Here is an 18308-nt window from a genome sequence, read left to right as displayed (position 1 = left end):
AGCAGGCCCAAGCTTGGGGCAATCCAAAACATGAACAGAGTCTGGATGATGAGCAGACTGAGAGCAGGTCTGCAGAGAATGCTCAGGTGTTGCTGGATATTGGTGGACAAAATTCTCAACATGAGCCAGTAGCATACAACTACAGCTCAGAACAATTCATAGCTCAAAGGAAACATCAAAATATTTACCATGTGATCTAGTCAGAGATACTGATTATATTAAGTACAGCATCTAGTGTAAACACTTCTCTTGAGATGAAATGAAGAATCAAAAGCGTTTATCTGTCTATACAGCCTGTTTACCTCCTTCTGTTTCGTGCAGGTGTGTTGCATCGTTCCCCTGAGAAGTGGTGTTGGTTGGGCCGAGACAAAGAAGGCTGCCTATTTGATGTCATATCCCATGGTCGCATTGGCGGTGACGAGGCTGGTGATGCCGCCGTATAGTCAAAGACTGAATGGGAAAGGCGCTGTCGCTTGGGGCTGGGACCGTCTTCGCTCTGTGCCAGTGAGAAACAAACAAAGCATCTCCAGATGAGCGAATTACAACTGTGTTTCAAGATTACTTTGCAGCTAGCATTAGAAGGAAGCATTTACTGCAGACAGCACTGAAACACCTTCAAGTTAATCAACTGCAAGTAGTCATCTATTTATTACTCTTCTAACACAAATTTGTGATAGCTCCCTAATTCCTGAAGAATAACCAAATTATATTTCAGAAACATGAATACATCAAATATTCTAATGTCTATCAAATCCAAATTATCAGGAAAGAGAATAATATGAGGAATATAAGGTACACCCTGATCCTACATTTATGGGTTACAGAAGCATGAAAACATATAAGCACAGCCTTCATGCTTGTGCTGCGTTGCCTCCCTTTTCTTCTGAAGGCCATACTGTCATGGTTAATCAGATATTTGCTTTGTCCTGCAGCCCATTTTAATTCTGCTAGCTTAGCACACAGGCGCACATTTTTCTACTTATTAGTATAAATTTTCATTGGGGAGTACTGACACATGATCTTAAAAAAAAACCCTAAAAAAAAAAATCACCAACCTGTCTATGTCCTTCAATAAAACTCATCCAGAACTACATAACACCTAGTTTTCAATGTTAGTGATATGAAAGCCATTCACTTTCAAGTAATGTTCTCTCAGCTGCTTCTGAATACAACTACATCTCTTTTCCACTGTGCAACCATGCTATCGACTCTATTTAAATAGAGTGCCATTCTTGTCAAAAAATCCCACAGATGTCCCAGAATCCAGTAGCATAGGCAATAAAAGTCTCTTCCTGAGCTTCAACCCACTCTTCCATCAGAATTATGATCTGCCATGCTATTAACAAATGACCAAAAGTGTTCCACTCCAGAACCCACTGTGTGAACATATGAAAAATAAAAGCAACTCAAGAACTGCCATGCTGCATTCTACCTTCGACCTCAAGCATCACAGATAAAACACTGCAACTGCAGTCTCAAAAAAAAAAAAAAAAAAAAAGGGGTATTCCAGGCAACTACATTAATATCAAATCTGAGGACTACATAAATAGCAATGTGGGACTTCTAAGTATATGAGAAGACAAGCAATATGGACTGTAGGAAATGAACTAATATGAGATAATTATGGCCAATAAAGTACAATTCTTTCCCCAAAGATGCAAAGCATCTTAAACTACGTTTTTCATTTGTGTAAATAAAAGGAGGAGGTAATCCTGGTCCTTAAACAGAAAAACAGAATTGGCTGCTCCTCTCACTTGCATTTCCAAACAGTGTTTTATAGAAACTTCTCATATTTCTATCTTCAAGTTGCAAGTCTGTCTAAAAATCTACACCAAAACTTCTGATTTCAAACACCAAAATAGAAATCAAACTTCTTGTCTTCTGAATCTTTCAGATGCCTCTGGTAGATGAGACTAATGTTCATAGAAAGAACAAACATTCACAACTTCCTGTGTATGCTTCTAAGATGCCTTCACTATTGCAGAGGCTAAGCAATAGTACTATACCTTAAAATATATACATAAAATCTGTTTGCAAATAAGTGATCTCTAAGTGATCAGTTTTAATTTGGACAATGTCTCGCAAAATATATTTGCCTACAGATTCTTTTCTAAACAATTTTATGCATTTTTGTAACTGGAATTCCATATACTCAAAAAGTTGTAACTCAAGAATTTCTCTTTTTAAATATATTTAAAATAGATACCTGGGCAGCAAAATGAAGTTATTTAAATCAGAACAATTACCAAGGCAAAAAAAAAACTCATACCATGCACACACAGGGAAGGTGATGCACAACAAACTATTTGGCCACTCACCTTCCTGGCTTCATGGCAGAACTGGGTATGCCCCAGGGCCAGAGGTCACCCCTGGGGCTGGTGCAGAAACACCAGGACTCTGGACACTAGCCACACAGGACTGCTGGGCTCCATGTGCATTCAGTCCATGCAACACATGCACACATGCACACACATGAGATAAGGGTGAGCTCACGCAGAGGGCTCATTAAGAAAGGATGTAATGAGAAGACAGGACAGGCTGCAGTGCCCACATGCAGGGCTCATACAGACAGACAAACTGACCCACTGTGGATGCACACAACTGACTCCTTTGTACCCTTCTTCTGCCCATCCACTCTCTGCTCACCCCCATTTCCCTTCCCAGCGTACAGCTCCACAGGCCCTCCAGCCTGGGCTTCGGGTTTGCATCCCTATCAGCTGCAAAGTCCTTATTTGCCTGCAGTTTCTTCATAGTCAGTGTGTTTGACCAGGGCTGGTTTTAGACCCTATCTAGTCCCTCTTATTTAAGTTTGGCTGCAGATTTAATCTCTGTATACAGTTTCATTTGTTGCTTCTTGCTCTTCCTTATCATTCCATTTGATAAAGTACTTGATCACATAATCTCACTGCAATAAGCATTCCCACATACTTTTCCCTATTACTGATTGACCAGCTTTAGTTTGGTTACCATCTCCCTTCCCATTCATTGGCCACGTTTGGCATCCTGGAGAGTGCCCTCTTACAGATTTCCACTTTTCTTAGTATTCCCTCTTGACACTGAAATGCTCCTTGACCAGATGCACTCACAGGAGAATACACTCTCTCCCTCCACATACTTAAACCAAACTTCCATTAATTGTACACAGAGGAATCACACGGATGTCAGGCACTACAGCTGAGGAAGAATGAGATAAAGACTATTGATGAAAAAGTGACAAACCAACACCTCCTCACCCTTTGCCCTAAACAAGAATATCTGAAATTAAAAGTGTGTGAAAAAATAATGGGAGAAAAAAGTGATCGTATCAACTTTTAAGGCAACAAACAAAAAGCTCGTGGGCTTTATACGTAAAGACTGAGATTTCCTCTAAATACCCTCAATATTCTAGACCTTAATAATTCTAGCAAGGAAGTACTACAAAAAAACAAGTATATGCGATAAATTTAAGAATAATGTTCTACAAATTGCAAAAACAAAACAAAACAAAACAAAAAGGATTACAAGTAGATAAGATTACTTCCAAGCCTAATTGCTGTTCTTTTTCCAAGACAAAGTAAAAAATCCAGTTGGACACAGGGCTGCATCACAACAGATCTGTCTACGTACAGATTTGCCAGCAGAGTCATACTGAGATGATGCACTTTTAGAGGCAAAAGCTCTCTAGAGAAATATTAGTCGGCAGAACAAACACAAAATCAATAAGCATCTTGAGTCAGCGTAACCAAGTTTGCCCAATGAATTTTTGTGGCCTGGTTGTGCTGGTTAGCAGAGTTGGTTTTTTTGGGTTTTTTTTTTTTTTTTTTTTTTTTTTTTTAGGAGGGAGAGGTGGAAGGGGTGGCTGAAAACTGTGTGCCAGAACAGCTAGATGACAAAACACTTTTTGCTCAGCCTCTGCAGTGTTAAGCAGGATGTAGAACTTCTGCTTCAACCCACCACCTTCCATATCAACATCTTACCTGTTCTCATGAATAATACAATACCTGGGTCAGGCACCATAACACCACAGGAAGGAACTAAAAAAAAAATTATGTTTGCTGATTGGGAACACAGCAGTGAAGTGGATGTGAAGTGGGCATGCATTGACAAAATAAACATTTGAATAGTGATGTCCACACTTGGCATCTTCCAGACATGAAATTAAAACCCTAGCTCCCCAAACATCCAAGACAACTGTTCCAAACGATGCATCACAAGAAGACTTTTAAGTCCTACTTAGGCTCCAGTGACAAGTTTCCCTACCAGTAATTATTTTAAATGTCACAATTTTTTTTCTAGCCCACATTCAGTTTTAGGTTCGTGACCTACAGACAACTTGAATGCGTGGCTATCAGAATACATACAAAACAATTTCCTGATAAAGGAACGTTTACAGTAATGTGAATTTGGCCTAATGAAAAGTTGGAAAAGAAGTACAGACTTTCCCAAACCTGAGAGCTGGCTCAAACAAGTCAGGTGGCTGAAAGAAAGCCCAGCTGGGCAGCTCTTATGGTTCAGAAGTCTTAAGAGAGTACGTGTTACCCTGTTTCCAGTTCTGAGCTCCCCAGTACAAAACAGAGAGTCCACTGAAACATCACTTAGATGATGAAGGGACAGGAGCATCCCTCCTACAAGGAGAGGCTGAGAGAGCTAGGACTGTTCAGCCTAGAGGAGAAGGCTCAGGGAGCTCTCATCAACACGTACAAACATATGAGGGTAGAATGCAAAGAAGACAGGGTCAGGCTCTTTTCAGTGGTGTCCAGTGCCAGGACAAAAAGCAAGGGACATAAACTAGCACACTGGAAGTTTCCTCTGAACACCTGGAAGTCCTCCTTTGCTGTGCAGGTGACAGAGCACTGGCACACGTTACCCAGAGCGGCTGTGGAGTCCCTTGCTTGGAGATATTCAGTCCACCTGGATACGATCCTGAGCATCCCGCTCTGGGTAGCTCTGAAGGGGTTGGCCCAGACAGCCTCCATAGGCAAGGCACCTTCCAACCTCCATCATTCTGTGATTCTGAGGTGGCATAAAGTAAAGTGGTAAATGATCTTCACTGAATGTTATGCACTAGGCTTTCAGTAGTGTTCTCCTGTGAAAGCAGGAAAAAGTAAATCAAATACTTCAGAGTAGAGGTCCAAAAGTTACTCTACAGAAGTATCCTTGTGAGCATGTGTATGATTTACCACTTAACCTTGGCACACCTCAGATTTTTTAAAATGGTACATAACTCAGCTCTGCTCTTCAGAAAGGACTGTCAAAAGTTGAGAAAGTTATTATGTAACTAGAATTTGAAATGAAAATTTCAGTAGTGACCAAGAAACTACGCATGACAATAGCCATTTCTATGGTTATGGCAAAAGGCAGAGGAAAAAGAAAAAAAACAAGCTCAGAAGAAAACTCCTTTTTGCCTTCTTTCTCTGGGTTTAGGCAAGAAATATTTTGTATTTCAAATCCTAGAAACAGAAGAGTTTTTAGCAGGACTGAAAGGAAATAACTTGAGTTAGGAAGAAAACCTCAATCTTTCTTCATTGTTCTGGAAAGACCATTTCCTAAAGCATTGATGAAGACTGCCAGGTAGAGCATCTGCTCAACAATATCAGAAGGTGCACTATGAATGCTCTCACCCCAGCTCATACTTATCACAACATGAAAGAAAAAACTGGACAGTCCTACAAAAATGAACAGAGCTGAGGTGACAGACAGAAGGCTAACAGTAGGAGGCTATGGAGGGAGGAGACAGCTGAGTTTGTGCTACTGTCAAGTTTGCCTACGCCAGAGATGTCAGAAGATTTCAGGAACAGGAATAAAACAGTAAGACTCTCAAGATGAAAGGGTTCATTAGACAATCAGCAAACAAAATACAGTAATTGTCACAGTGCTACGTGAAGCACAGTTGTGTTGGTTTTCTTTTTTTTTAATTTATTTTCAATTACAAAGTTGTTGTGATAAAGCAAAAGACAGTGCTACTGCAAATGATCTAGGAGGTAAAAAGCTCCTAGGACAGAAATGCTGAAAAGCCTCTTATTTTCCTGAGAAGGGAAGGTGAGCATCACCAGCCCTTTTACAGATGGAAAGCCAACAGAAGAACTTTGGTGAGGCAGTTCTGTGTAACTATTTTTCTAACAAGTGAGGAATAGTTCCAATGCAATCCAGGCAAACTCGTTGGACAGCAATCAGCAAAAGGCATCATTAAGGTGCAACAGAGATTTCCTTCTTCTCTCACACTGTTTTTAAAAAGCTGCTGTTAGAATTTTATTGCTGTTGAAGAAAAAAGACTTGGCTATAGGCATTTTGACAAATGGAAATCAGTAGAGGGCACCAAAAAGCAAAGGAAGTTTTCATGATCTTTCACAAGAGCTCAGTAAAAGAAGATCAATTCCAAGTCAAGCCTCCACCTCACCGGATGTTTCAAGTATCAGTGCCTCAACAGTCAATGCAATTCTCAACTTGAAACAGGAAGAAATGAATTTCATACTCCATCTATATTCTTATTCCTACCCTTCAGATTTCTTCTGGGAAAGAGGAAGACCTCTTCAGAGAGATTAAATGACAAAACCTTTAGGAATCTAAAACATGCTCCGTACAATTTCCCATCCAGTTCATGAGCAGTTTAGCCCACACTGTTACCAAGCACAAACACATCAGGTTGTTCTGAAAATCAATGAGACTATAGTTTAAGTTTCAACTCGCTTTTTAGTAGTAGTCCTGAAGAACTCATATGTCTTCATAACTGCAAAAATCGTGCTATTCTTGAGTACTGAAATAATTTCTTAGACTTCCTTTGAAGAGCAAAAGGGTAATTTGACTTTGGAAACAATGTCACTTTAAATCACATTATCTCCTATAGTCAGAGTAAATCATGTTGAAAAAGATATATGTAGATAGGCTTTTGCTAAGATTCAAGTAAGAAAATCTTGAGATCCCTAACTTACGAACCCCTCCAATACACACACTACTTTTCTTGCAATTCCTGTTCTTCGCATGTTCTGTTTGCTGGTAACAAGCTTAGGGAAACCTTCACATGTAACACTATGCATGCATATTTTCTTTTCCATAGGTTTGGTGATTGTGGAAGATAACATCACCAACTTCTCATTAAGGTGAGCATAGCACCTCATCCACACTGCTGTCTCACACTCAATTCTCTGACTGCGCGCTGTCCTCTCTAACTGCCCAGCCAAATGGAGCTTCCTCTTCTTTTTCAGGACACCAAGTCTCCAATGCCCCAGCTACAACACCTTGCTCAAGAGAGAGAAAAAAGAAAAGGTGTATATATTTCAAGAAACAATGGGATCTGCTAGGCCAGCAAACAGCAAAGTCCCTCAGATGAGGGTAAATGCCATGTATTTAGCAACTGGAAGCAGAGCTGTTGCTCTAGCAGATGGGTGATTAGGAACAAGCATGTAAGCAGTGCTGCGAGTCAGGCAGTAATGCCAGGACAAAGTGGGTTCCTGGTGACCACGACTGTCTTAGCACTGTGGGTGCCTCACCAAATGGTCAAACAACACACCGAGAAGAGTGTCTGCCCCCACAGCCACTTTCATGTGGCTTCACATCAATGAACGTCTGCGTAAGTAGTAACTACGTGACTACAAAGACTCACAGTTGAAAGCCGATGCCTCCAGAAAATACCTCAGCGCACAACTGGTTTCAGAACACACTTCTTAAGGAAGCGACAAACACCTTCCCGGTCCGCAAACGGGAAACAGGACTCGGCAGGCACTGAAGATCCCGAAGGCAGAGCCCCACGCCACACACCTGAGCGGCGGTCTCTTCCCGGACAGCCGCCCCTTCTCGGCTCGTGACAGCGCAGCGTCCCGCAGGCACACAGGAGCCGCCGTCGCTTCGCCCCGACCCGACCCAAGCGCGGCCGCGGCCAACCGGCCCTCACCCGCCGAGCCCGGCGCACCGGCACGGCCCACGACCCGAGCGCGGCCAACCGCCCCTCCCGCCGGTACCTGCGGCCGCGGGGCCCCGCGGGGCCGCGCCCCCGCCTCCTCGGCACGCCCCGCGGTGCCCGGCGAGGCTCCGCCGCCGCCTCCTGTCGTGTCGGCCGCAGGTCCCGCCGCCGCCGCCGCCGCCCGGCCCGGGCCCGCGCCTGCGCCGCCTCCCCGCACGGTCGCTTCCGGGAATGGCGGCCCGGCGCCCTCCGCCCATCACAGGGCGAGCTCCGGCTGCGGCCCGCGACCCTCCTGCGCCCGGCCCGCCGCCCTCCGCGGCCCGCTGCCGCCGCCGCCGCCCGCCATCTTCCGCCCCTGCGGGCCCTGCGGCCCCGCGCCGCCTCCGGGCGCCGGTGACGTCACGCTCCGGCGAGGGCGGGCCGAGAGGAACCGGCCCCGCCTCGCCCCCGGCGGCGCGCGACGCCCTTTGTTTGCGCCCGGCGGCGGCTGGCGGCCCGGCCCGAGCGCGTCGCCGCCGCGGCCGGAAGCAGGCGCCGAGGGCCGGGGGCGGGGCTTGCGGCCCTGGTCTGCAGCCCGCCGCGTTCCCAGCCTTCTCCGCGGGCGGCCCGGCGCTGGGGCGGGACGGGTCTCGGGACGGCGGGCGCGAGCCCTCGGCCCCGCGAGCCGCGCCTCCTGCCCGGTCAGCCGCGGTGCTGCGGAGTTAGCCTTGCTCTGATTTCGCAACGCAAGGGGCTTTCGCTCTTACGAAGGCTCTGACATCCAGACCGAATTCCGATTTCTAAAGACCGTCGTTTAAAAGTGGACAAACGCGTGCCCTGCTCCAGGCGCTTAACGCCAAAAAATCAGCTTAGTATCAAGGCAGCCGCCTTGCAAAGAGCGGGAAAGCAAAAGCCTTGCAAAAAGTCCACCGACTTCTCAAACCACCTTGCAAAAAGTCCACCAACTTCTCAAAGCGAGGAAGCGAGAGCAGCTGCAGTAACATCCTGCCTCACCTCGCAGTTAGCAGCAGCACTGCTTCATCAGTGAGCAGCGTCATATGGCAGCGGTGCTCGGAATACCAAGCAAAAAGAAGAGTACCGTCTGTTCACTTACTAAAAAGATCGTCCCGAATCAAGCGTATTTTTAACACGACAATTCAAAGCAGTTCTTAAGAATGAGCGCTATGCTTGCATAGCGAGGACTTTATATAGTAAAAGCAATACATACATAAGACAAGCGTGGATCTTTTGAAGGAGGGATTTATGTACGCCTCACCTTGTCGCCATCATCGTTGCAAATGTGATCTTGATGGATTGACTGGCACTGAAAGGAAGTAGCAATGCTACCTGCAAAAGAAGGTGGGTAAAAAACTTGTTAAAACAATAACCCAATGCTAAAAATAAGGACAAATCTACCAGCCAGATTTTTTAAATTATTATTATTTTTTACTTTTCCCTTCACGCAGAAGAGAGGTTTAGTTGCCAAACAGCTAAGTCTGACAAGTCATGCACTTAATGCTGATGCTGGAATAAGCATCAGAGATGCATTTTGCACAGTGTGCCAGCAATAACTTCACAGAGATTTTTTTCCATAAATTTAAACAGAACAAAATTTGAGCTAGTTCATCAATCCAAAGCAAACATATGCAGTATAGTACCATAACCACACACAGAGAGAAGGTACACAGCTCCATGTAAAGCTTCTGTAGTCTTGCCCTGTATCCTTTACTGTAGAAAATGTTCATCACCCTGGTTAGCCACAAAACAGCACTTTCTCTCTACTAAAAATAAAAGAGGATTGAAAAATCCAACATTAAAGCAGAAAAGCATTGCTCTTATCCATTTTATCTGAAGTGGAATTTCTGCCTGTTTAAGGTTTTTCATCAGTTTCATTATGCCACATTCTCTGCACGGTACAGCACTCTTCTGCAAAGACTCTTCCCAGTCCTGAGACTTCTATTCAAGCAGAGAAACAACCTGAAGCTGAATTGTATCAACACAGATTCTCAAGTATGTGCTTTTCCCTGCTCAGAAAGCAGAGGATTGGGGTAACCACTACTCTTGATTTTGTACTTTCTCTTCCTGCACATACTGGGTGAAACAAAACAGAAATAAAATAAAATGCATGGAGAAAACAAACAAACAAACAAACAAACAAACAAAAAAAAAACAACCAACAGATACACTATTTCATTATATTCCTCACAGAATAAATATGTAGAAATTTTCTCCATGGGTTTCTTGGTGGCCTTCTGTTACAGTTCTGAAATATGACTAATCCAGTTCTGTAAGATAGATAAGGAATTCCATGCATCATTTTTTTCATAAATCTTTGCAGCTTATGGGATGAACAGCACTGATCAAAGAAGATGCTTATTTATGGTATCAGGCAGCCTGCCAATAGGCATGACCAGTCAGAGAAAGCCTCCAAAATCACTTTGTAATTGGGGAGGGAACAGAATCATTCATTCCTTATCGTCCTCACTGCCTCAGTGTTAAAACTACACTGTTTTTTTTTCTTTTCTTTTTTTTTTTTTTTTCCCCAACTTCTAAAGTAGGATCTATGAAATGGGAAAAGCAGGAAAATTAGTTTCTTTCTGCTCCACAGCAGCCAGAATAGACGTGCTTGAGGAAATGCTACACAGGCAGCATCCCACCAGCCAGCGAGAGCACACTGTGGCCTATGCAGCACGTAGCCTCTGGATGTTACTCATCGTGACCTCAAGCCAATTCACATCGTTTTAGGCTTGAATCACCCCACTTGCAGACTAGTCAGCTTTTTACAGTTATTGGGAAACAATTCATGTCATGGCTACATGTAAATACTGTCCTGAAGGTTACAAGTTTCATAAAACAGCAAATGGTGTTAAGGTTTTCTATCAAACCTTTTAGGTTGTACATGCTTGCTGGGCAGACACAATGAGACAACTCACTTAGAAGCTTTCTCATTCACTTAGATGCTACTTTACTAAAGTAAAAAGTCTCCAACTGAACCAAATGTAATGCACAAGGGAACTCAAATCTACCTCAATTTTATTCAAAAGAATAACGCACTCAACTTCCTTTTTTTTTTCTTCCCTCCCCCCCCGAAAAACACTGTTACAGCATGTGATGCATCTACGACTACCTTGTTTCCATATCTGCATTTCTTTCAAACCAGACAACTGTTAACAGCTTCTAATCTGTAAGAGTGTATAACGGTATCTTACAGAAGTTGAGTGTTCACACATTACAATTCATAAGCTACATGAATTTCTTAAAAGAGGCACTCTTGGAAGATCCCAAAGGCTACATGGCCTTTGTCTCTGTTTGGGTCTCCAATCCAGAAGGCAGTAAATTTGGTTTCATTTTCAAAGCAGAACATGGAGATCCACACTGTTATACTGAACGCATACCTACAGCTTCCTTCCTCCTTCACAAATTAGATCTAGAACCTTCAATTGATAAATATTTTGCTGTGGTTTTGTAGAATCTTGTTATCTCTGAAGTTAGCTAAAAGCACACACTTTTAACTACTAGTGCTGCAAATGGACATAGTTCTTGTAAGCATATTGTTTGGTTATTTCCTCTGTCTCAATACAGTTACAAGTTGTGGTAACTGTATATTCTCGACAGCACCAGACTCTCCCCATCACCAAGCTTCCCTGGCATTTCCAGTACAGAATACTGCTTCAAAATAGGAGATGTCATTCATATCCTTATTAATTCCACAGTTCTGCTCCCAAAGGAAAAAAAGAAAAGACAAAATAAAATAAAAATAATTTTTAAAAAAGTACCAGAACGCTGCATGAATATACCATATCCTCCTGGAAAACAAACAAACAAACAAATAAAAAAACCCTCGAAAGTTTCAATTTAAATTACTAATTAATTATATAGTATAAATAATGCATTGTTATAATAAAAGATCATTAAACATAAATTAAAAGGCCATTAATTTATTTGGCTTGGGATAACAAAAATGGCACCAGACGCTGCAGTCTAATTTTTGGCATCTCTTAGTACCAAACTAAAAGCCTGACTCAGCAGTCACAGCCCACTGCAAACTGCATTTGTGCTCCCAGGCAGGCTTTGAACTGAATATAGATTCATGCTTTCCATAGGTGTTATTTTGGTCTAGCAGGTTAGAATGAAAAAGAAGAGTCTCATTAAGAAAACCTATCACTGAATTTTTTGCATTTAGATGTACTTTCAGATGCTGAAAACTCAAGTGTTATTAAAAATACAGCAAATAATATAGAAATCTGAATAACAGTTTTGGCATTACTGTGTTAAAAACTGTTCCACAGCAGACAGGACAGCAGCAGCAGCACATTCCTCTGGGACCAAGTGAAGCAATGCTCCTGCAGCCAGCCTGTCACAACTACTGATTCTTACCCCCTCTACCAACCCAGGACTGGCTTTTGGAGTCCATCACTTCATGTTCTCAAAGGGAAAACTGACATTAAGCACTGATCCTACTTACTGAAAAAAGTTCAAATTCAGTATCAGGAAAACCAAACCCCTTAAGCATACATTGTGTTTATTATGGTTTTCCACAACCCCCTATTCAGTTTTAACATTGCAACCAGCAGCTAGGAAGGTAATTTCTGACACCAGTAAGCACCAGGCAACAGGAACGGTTGAAAAAGCTAAGAAGAGTGTTTTCAAGTAACTTCCATAATTACCAAAGACAGAATTACAGAAAATGCAACTTGTGGGCAAAACTGTTTCCAAATCTTTGTAACTTATTACTCAAAACAAAACAAAGCAAAACAGAAAACAAACAAACAAACAAACAAAAAGCCCTGCAGAAATATGCATGATCTTTGACAGAATATTCTCCAACCAAAGTAAAGTCCATGTTAAAATATCTCAGTTAAAAAAAATCTTTGGGGATGAGGAACAGCAAAATGACAAGGTGGTAACGCTTAAGTTAACACAAGACTGAAGTTATGTAATTAGGTATGCAAGCACAAACAATTAGCAATGTGATTAAGAAGTGTTTCTAAAAGAAGGCTCAGCAACACTGGAAAACAGGCAGGCTGGCAGATTAAAATATTAAAAATATATTTTATGTAAAATTCCAGTATATACACACGGATTTTATTTTAAAAACAAAAATACATGCTTTGATCATTTTATATCCCCTATTTCTGCAAATCACTTTGGAACTTGCAAATTAAGAGATTCAAGTGCAATATTCTTGAAATCAAATCAATCAAACAATAGCAACAAAACACCAGAAGCTCCCCAGCAACTTATTTAGAAGTCGTATAATTCAGTTGGAAGGGACCTAACAGAGAACACTGAATCCAACTGCTTGACTACTTCAGGGCTAACCAAAAGCTGAAGTGTATTAATGAGATAATTATCCAAACACTTCTTGAATACTGACAGCCATGGAGCTTCAACCACTTCTCTAGGAAGCCTATTTCAGTGTTTGACCACCCACACAGTAAACGTTTCCTAAAATCCCATCTGAGCCTGGCACTGCTCTGTGCCATTTCCATTCTGCCATCAGCTCCCAGCAGCAGAGCCCAGCACCCCCTTCGCATTGAGCTGCAGGAAGCAGCGAGGTCAGCCCTTGACCTCCTCTTCTCCAGACCCTGGCAGCCCAATGACCCCAGCATTCCTCACAAGATTCCCTCTGCCCTTTCACCAGCTTTACTGCCTGCCTCTGCATGTTTTCAAGGACCTAGATAGTTTTTTATATTGTTGAGGCCAAAACTGCACATAATATTCAACATGAGGCTGCGTCAATGCGAAACAGCAGGAGAATCACCTCTTTTGACCAGCCAGCTGTGCTGTGTTTGATGTACCCCAACATATGGTTTGCTCCTTGGCTGCCCAGATACAGCTCTGGCTTGTGCTGAGCTGCTGTCACCAGCACTCCTACGTGCCCTCTCCAGCTGCTCTCAAGCCACTCATCCCAATCTGTGCCTGTGTTCAGCACTGTTCTGTCCCACATGCAGAATGCAACACTTTCCTTTGCTGAACTTCATGCCACTCCTGATTGTCCAGTGCTCCAAGGTATCGACATCTCCCTGCAAGACCTCTCGTCCCTCCAAAGAGTCAGCAGCACCACTCAGATTCGCGCCATCAGCAAACTTCCTAAGGATGCATTCAGATTCTGCATTCATTTACCACTGCTGTTCAAGAAACAAATACCAGCAACACAGTTAGAAAGAAAAAGACAGCATGCTACAACAGCCTTCCACATACCTTCCAGCAGAGGCTAACTCTGTGCAACAACACAGAACAGTTTACTCCTCTACTGTGGTACAGTAAAACTACAAATAACTACACCTAACACCTGCAGCACCATTAAACCTTCTCAATATACATAATACCTTTTGTTTTTGCTGGAGATCTTGATGTACTGAAACCAAGAACATACATTTTGAGAAGCCAAGTCATCTGAAAGACATCAAGAAAGTTTAGGAAATAATGCACTAAAGAGAGAAAGAACTGATAAACCAAAACGTAGAGAGGAAAAGATCAGTGGTTTCTGCATACTGCTGTAAGAAGAGAGAACAAAGAAGTTATTATCAATTTTAAGTTTCAAGGTGTGATGTTAAGAAAGACCAGGTTTAAACTGTGCAAAACATGCTAAGCTAACTTCCCATTTGATTTAGACCTTTGCAAAGCACAGGTATTTTTGCTGTACTTTATTGAGATTTGGAATCAATTCAAGCTCAAAATCAAACTCAAAAAACAAACAACAAACAAACAAAAAACAAACAACCAAACAACAAAAAAATGAACAACAAAAAATCCAACAACAAAAAACCCACAAAAAAACCCACAAAGTGTTAAAAATAAAAAGATAAGCCTTTGTGTTTTCCTGTCCATAGCCTTAGATGCATAGTTAAATTAAAATATGATTAGTCTTGATTAGTCTAAGATAAAACTGTAGGCAGCAGATAATGAGAACAGTTCCATTCTGCCAATGGAATGACAAATGCCTATAATCCTGTTTGCGACATCTATGCATGTGGATAACAAAAGGAATTGCCAGGATGCTGTAGTTATGAAATCTTAGCCTATATCTAACTGCAGTCACAGAATCATAGAATTGTAGAACAGCCTGGGTTGAAAAGGACCACAATAATCATCTTGTTTCAAACCCCCTGCTATGTTCAGGGTCGCCAGCCACCAGACCAGGCTGCCCAGAATAACATCCAGCCTGGCCTTGACTGCCTCCAGGGATTGGGCATCCTTGGGCAACCTGTTCCAGTGTGTCAGCCATAATCATGGACCTTGCATTACACAAGGAAAGCAGCATGTGCTATTCTTGTACAGATGTAATTTTCAAGAACTGTGATCACACACACAATGGCAAATTAGAAGTTGGCTTTGCTCTAGCTGTAATGCATGACAGCAGCAGCAACACAACTGCAACAGTACTGCTTCCACTGGTAAATACAAACCTGTAGGGTGCCTTGGCAGCCCACTGCTCTCTGTGTTGTCACAATGGCATTTCAAGCAAGTACACATTACTAAGGAAGAAAGATATCTTGGAATATACTTTTTTGATCATACTCAGCTGTTCTGTAAACTGAGCCACAGACCACCAAATACAGTTAGTAGTGGATACAGCAATGCTATCTTTTGCTACTTTCCACCTCCTCCTCCCCCTTTTTCTTTTCAAACATAGTCTTTGCGCCTACTTCAGGTCAATTATTTGTTAAAAACCTAAAGCAGAATAGAAAGATATAAAACATGATTTCTTAGCCGTCATGAGTTTACAGATGTTCTGACTGCCTTGCACCTGTTATATGGTTGATGTTATGTACAGGCAGCCCTGAAGATGGCAGTGGTAATGCAGTGCCTCAGATGGGGCTAGCAGAAGTAGCAGAGCCAGGAAGTTGACACAGAGATCATCAGCTAGAGGCTCTGCTTCACAACAGTGCAATTTATGATGTTAAGCTACAGATTTTTAATTTTTTTTTTGTATTTGTGTTAAAAGGGTTGTTTTTAATAATTCAGTTAAGCTTTTGAACTACGTCATTTCTAAGAAATCTTCTCCTTACACTGAAAAACCCTGAGGGAAGGTGAGCCAATTCCATTCCTGTGTAAGAAAGGCCAACTGAGCCTGAGTCCCAAAGATAACCTCAGCACCACTGAATAGTTGTGACTGGTTTAACAGAAAATGATGCTGGAGGACAGAAAGAAAATTTGAACCAATATACAGTGCCTCGACTGTGGTGAGCAGATAGAACTCTGTTGAACTACCTTCACACTCCCAAAGCTTAGCCTGTACATCAGACCAACACAACACCTTGTGGGTAGCAGATCCTAATGCCATTAAAAGGGAGGCTTTAATTCTGCTTGAAATACTGTCTCTACTACAAAGCAGACAGTGGTAATTTTGCATCAAAGGCTAGCTCAGCTGCACCACACTGCCCTCTCATTCCTCCTCTTTCAAAAGGGCAGAATATATGACGGACAAGGGCACATGGTTGAGATAAGGACTGGGAGATTGCTCATCAATTATTGTCATGAGCAAAACTGACTCAGCTTAGGGAGAGTAATGTAATTTATTGCCTATTTCTAATAGCAGACTAGAGCAGTAGAATTAAAAGCAAACTAAAAACATCTCCTACCCCCATCTATCCTCTCCTTCCTTCTGCCACCCAACTGCACAGGGGATGGGGGCTGCATTTGGTTCATAATGCTTTGTCTCTGCTGATCCTTCACCCTTACTACTCCCCTGCTCCAGTATCAGGTCCCCACAGCCACAAGATGCTACCCTTCCTGATCCTTTGAGTGCCTCCACACACTACAGTTCTTCAAGAACTGCTCCAACATAGCACTTGTGGCACAGACCTTCAGTAGAAGACTGCTCCAGTGTGCCCCCCCCCCCCTTCTTTCCCCTATAAGCAGCAATTCCCACCAACTCACCTGCTCCACTGTGGGCTCCTTCATGGGCTGCAGTGTGGAGATCTGCTCCGCTGTCATCCTTCCTGAGCTGCAGAACAGCCTGCTCTCCCACAGTCCCCTCCATGGACTGCAGAGGAACAGTCTGCTCCCCCACAGTTTCCTCTATGGGCTGCAGAAGAACAGTGTGCTCCCCCACAGTCCCCTCCATGGGCTGTGGAGGAACAGCCTGCACCCCCACAATTCCCTCCATGGGCTGTGGAGGAACAGCCTGCACCCCCACGGCACCCTCCACGGGCTGCATAGGAACAGCCTGCTCCCCCACAGTCCACTCCATGGGCTGTGGAGGAACAGCCTGCTCCCCCATGGTGCCCTCCGTGGGCTGCTGGGGGACAACCAGCTCCCCTACAGTACCCTCCATGGGCTGCTGGGGGACAGCCTTTTCCTCTGTGGTCCTGTCCATGGACTGTTGAGAACTTTGGCTTCAGCAGCTGGAGCTCCCCCACTCCTTCTGCACTGACCTTGGCGGCTGCTGGGTTGTTTCACTCCTCTCTTCCAGCTGCTGTTTTGCAACAGTTTTTCCCCTTTTTTATATCTGCTTTCAGAGGCAATGCTAGTCGCTCATTGGCTCAGCTCTGGCCAGCAGCAGGTCCTTTTTGGAGCTGGCTCTTATCTGAAGTGGGGCAACTCCTCAGCTTTTCTCACAGAGGCCACCAACACATTTCTCCCACTATCAAAAACTTGCCACATAAGCACAATACACAAACTGTAGTTTGTACTAGTGGGGAAATAATCACAGTAAGACCCCTCAGTAAGTGAGAGAGAAAGTTATTCAAGCCACTGTGCACAGCACCTTGCCAAATGTACTTTCTTGCTGTGGTGTTCAGGAGATGCAACTATGAGGCCTAATGCCTCATAGCTGCCTTCTTCCTATGCAGCATCCAAGCTGAATTTTGCCACAATTCAAAGCAGTCTCCCCACTGTGGGACTAATACGGCAATTTGTGAAAGCAAGTTTACTCAGACTCACAACTTCTACTGCCTCAGTGACTATAGCCTGAAATTATGCTGGGAGATCTCCAAGAGACAAGAGCCATTCAGAAAACTTCACAGCAGCCACCCCTTCAGCATTGCCAGTATCAAGACAGGGTATTGAGTAAGGCCCTTCAAGTGATGCACACACAGCTTATGCTTGTATATGTATACATGCACATATATCTATGTGTAAAACATACACACTAAATCTAAGACATTTAATGAGAAACTTAAACTTTCCCCCAGTTAAATTCTATTTCAGTCCCTTTTTCAAATCAAAGTGAGATGCTCTGCCTGACACTGCCTTGAATCCAGGAAAAATAATCAGTTATTTTGTAATAAGTGAGAAAAAGTGCCACACTCCCTAGCTACCACAAGGAGGGGATTGCTTTCCTTCTAAACCCACACATTAAACTAATCTGCAGAGAGAATCATTAGAATTTCTACCTAACTTGTGGACTGTTATAAAAAAGAATCTACATCAAGTTTGAATGACTTGCTTCACGCCTGTCAAGATGAAGCTCACACAATGCTAGTCCAAGGAAAAGAGGTGGGAG

General features: G+C 43.2%; 1 protein-coding gene across 2 annotated transcripts in view; it reads right to left on the bottom strand.

Moving 5' to 3' along the window:
• Positions 1-17274, bottom strand: part of RNF38 (ring finger protein 38) — a 37423-nt gene extending 20149 nt beyond the window's left edge. The window contains exons 1-3 of one of the 2 annotated variants that reach the window (XM_031609038.2): positions 16742-17274; positions 9132-9202; positions 303-496 (exon numbers count right to left, since the gene is read on the bottom strand). In XM_031609038.2, coding sequence (XP_031464898.2) covers positions 303-496; positions 9132-9202; positions 16742-17180 — 704 coding nt within the window. In that variant the 5' untranslated portion in view covers positions 17181-17274. The remainder of the gene's footprint in view (positions 1-302; positions 497-9131; positions 9203-16741) is intronic. The other variant, XM_031609039.2, reaches the window with a different exon arrangement.
• Positions 17275-18308: the final 1034 nt, after the last annotated feature.

The sequence above is a fragment of the Phasianus colchicus genome, chromosome Z (genome assembly GCF_987193195.1).
Source record: "Phasianus colchicus chromosome Z, bPhaCol1.hap1.1, whole genome shotgun sequence".
Taxonomy (NCBI): domain Eukaryota; kingdom Metazoa; phylum Chordata; class Aves; order Galliformes; family Phasianidae; genus Phasianus; species Phasianus colchicus.
Note: the sequence above shows the minus strand (reverse complement) of the source record. Positions and strands in the feature narration are given on the sequence as shown.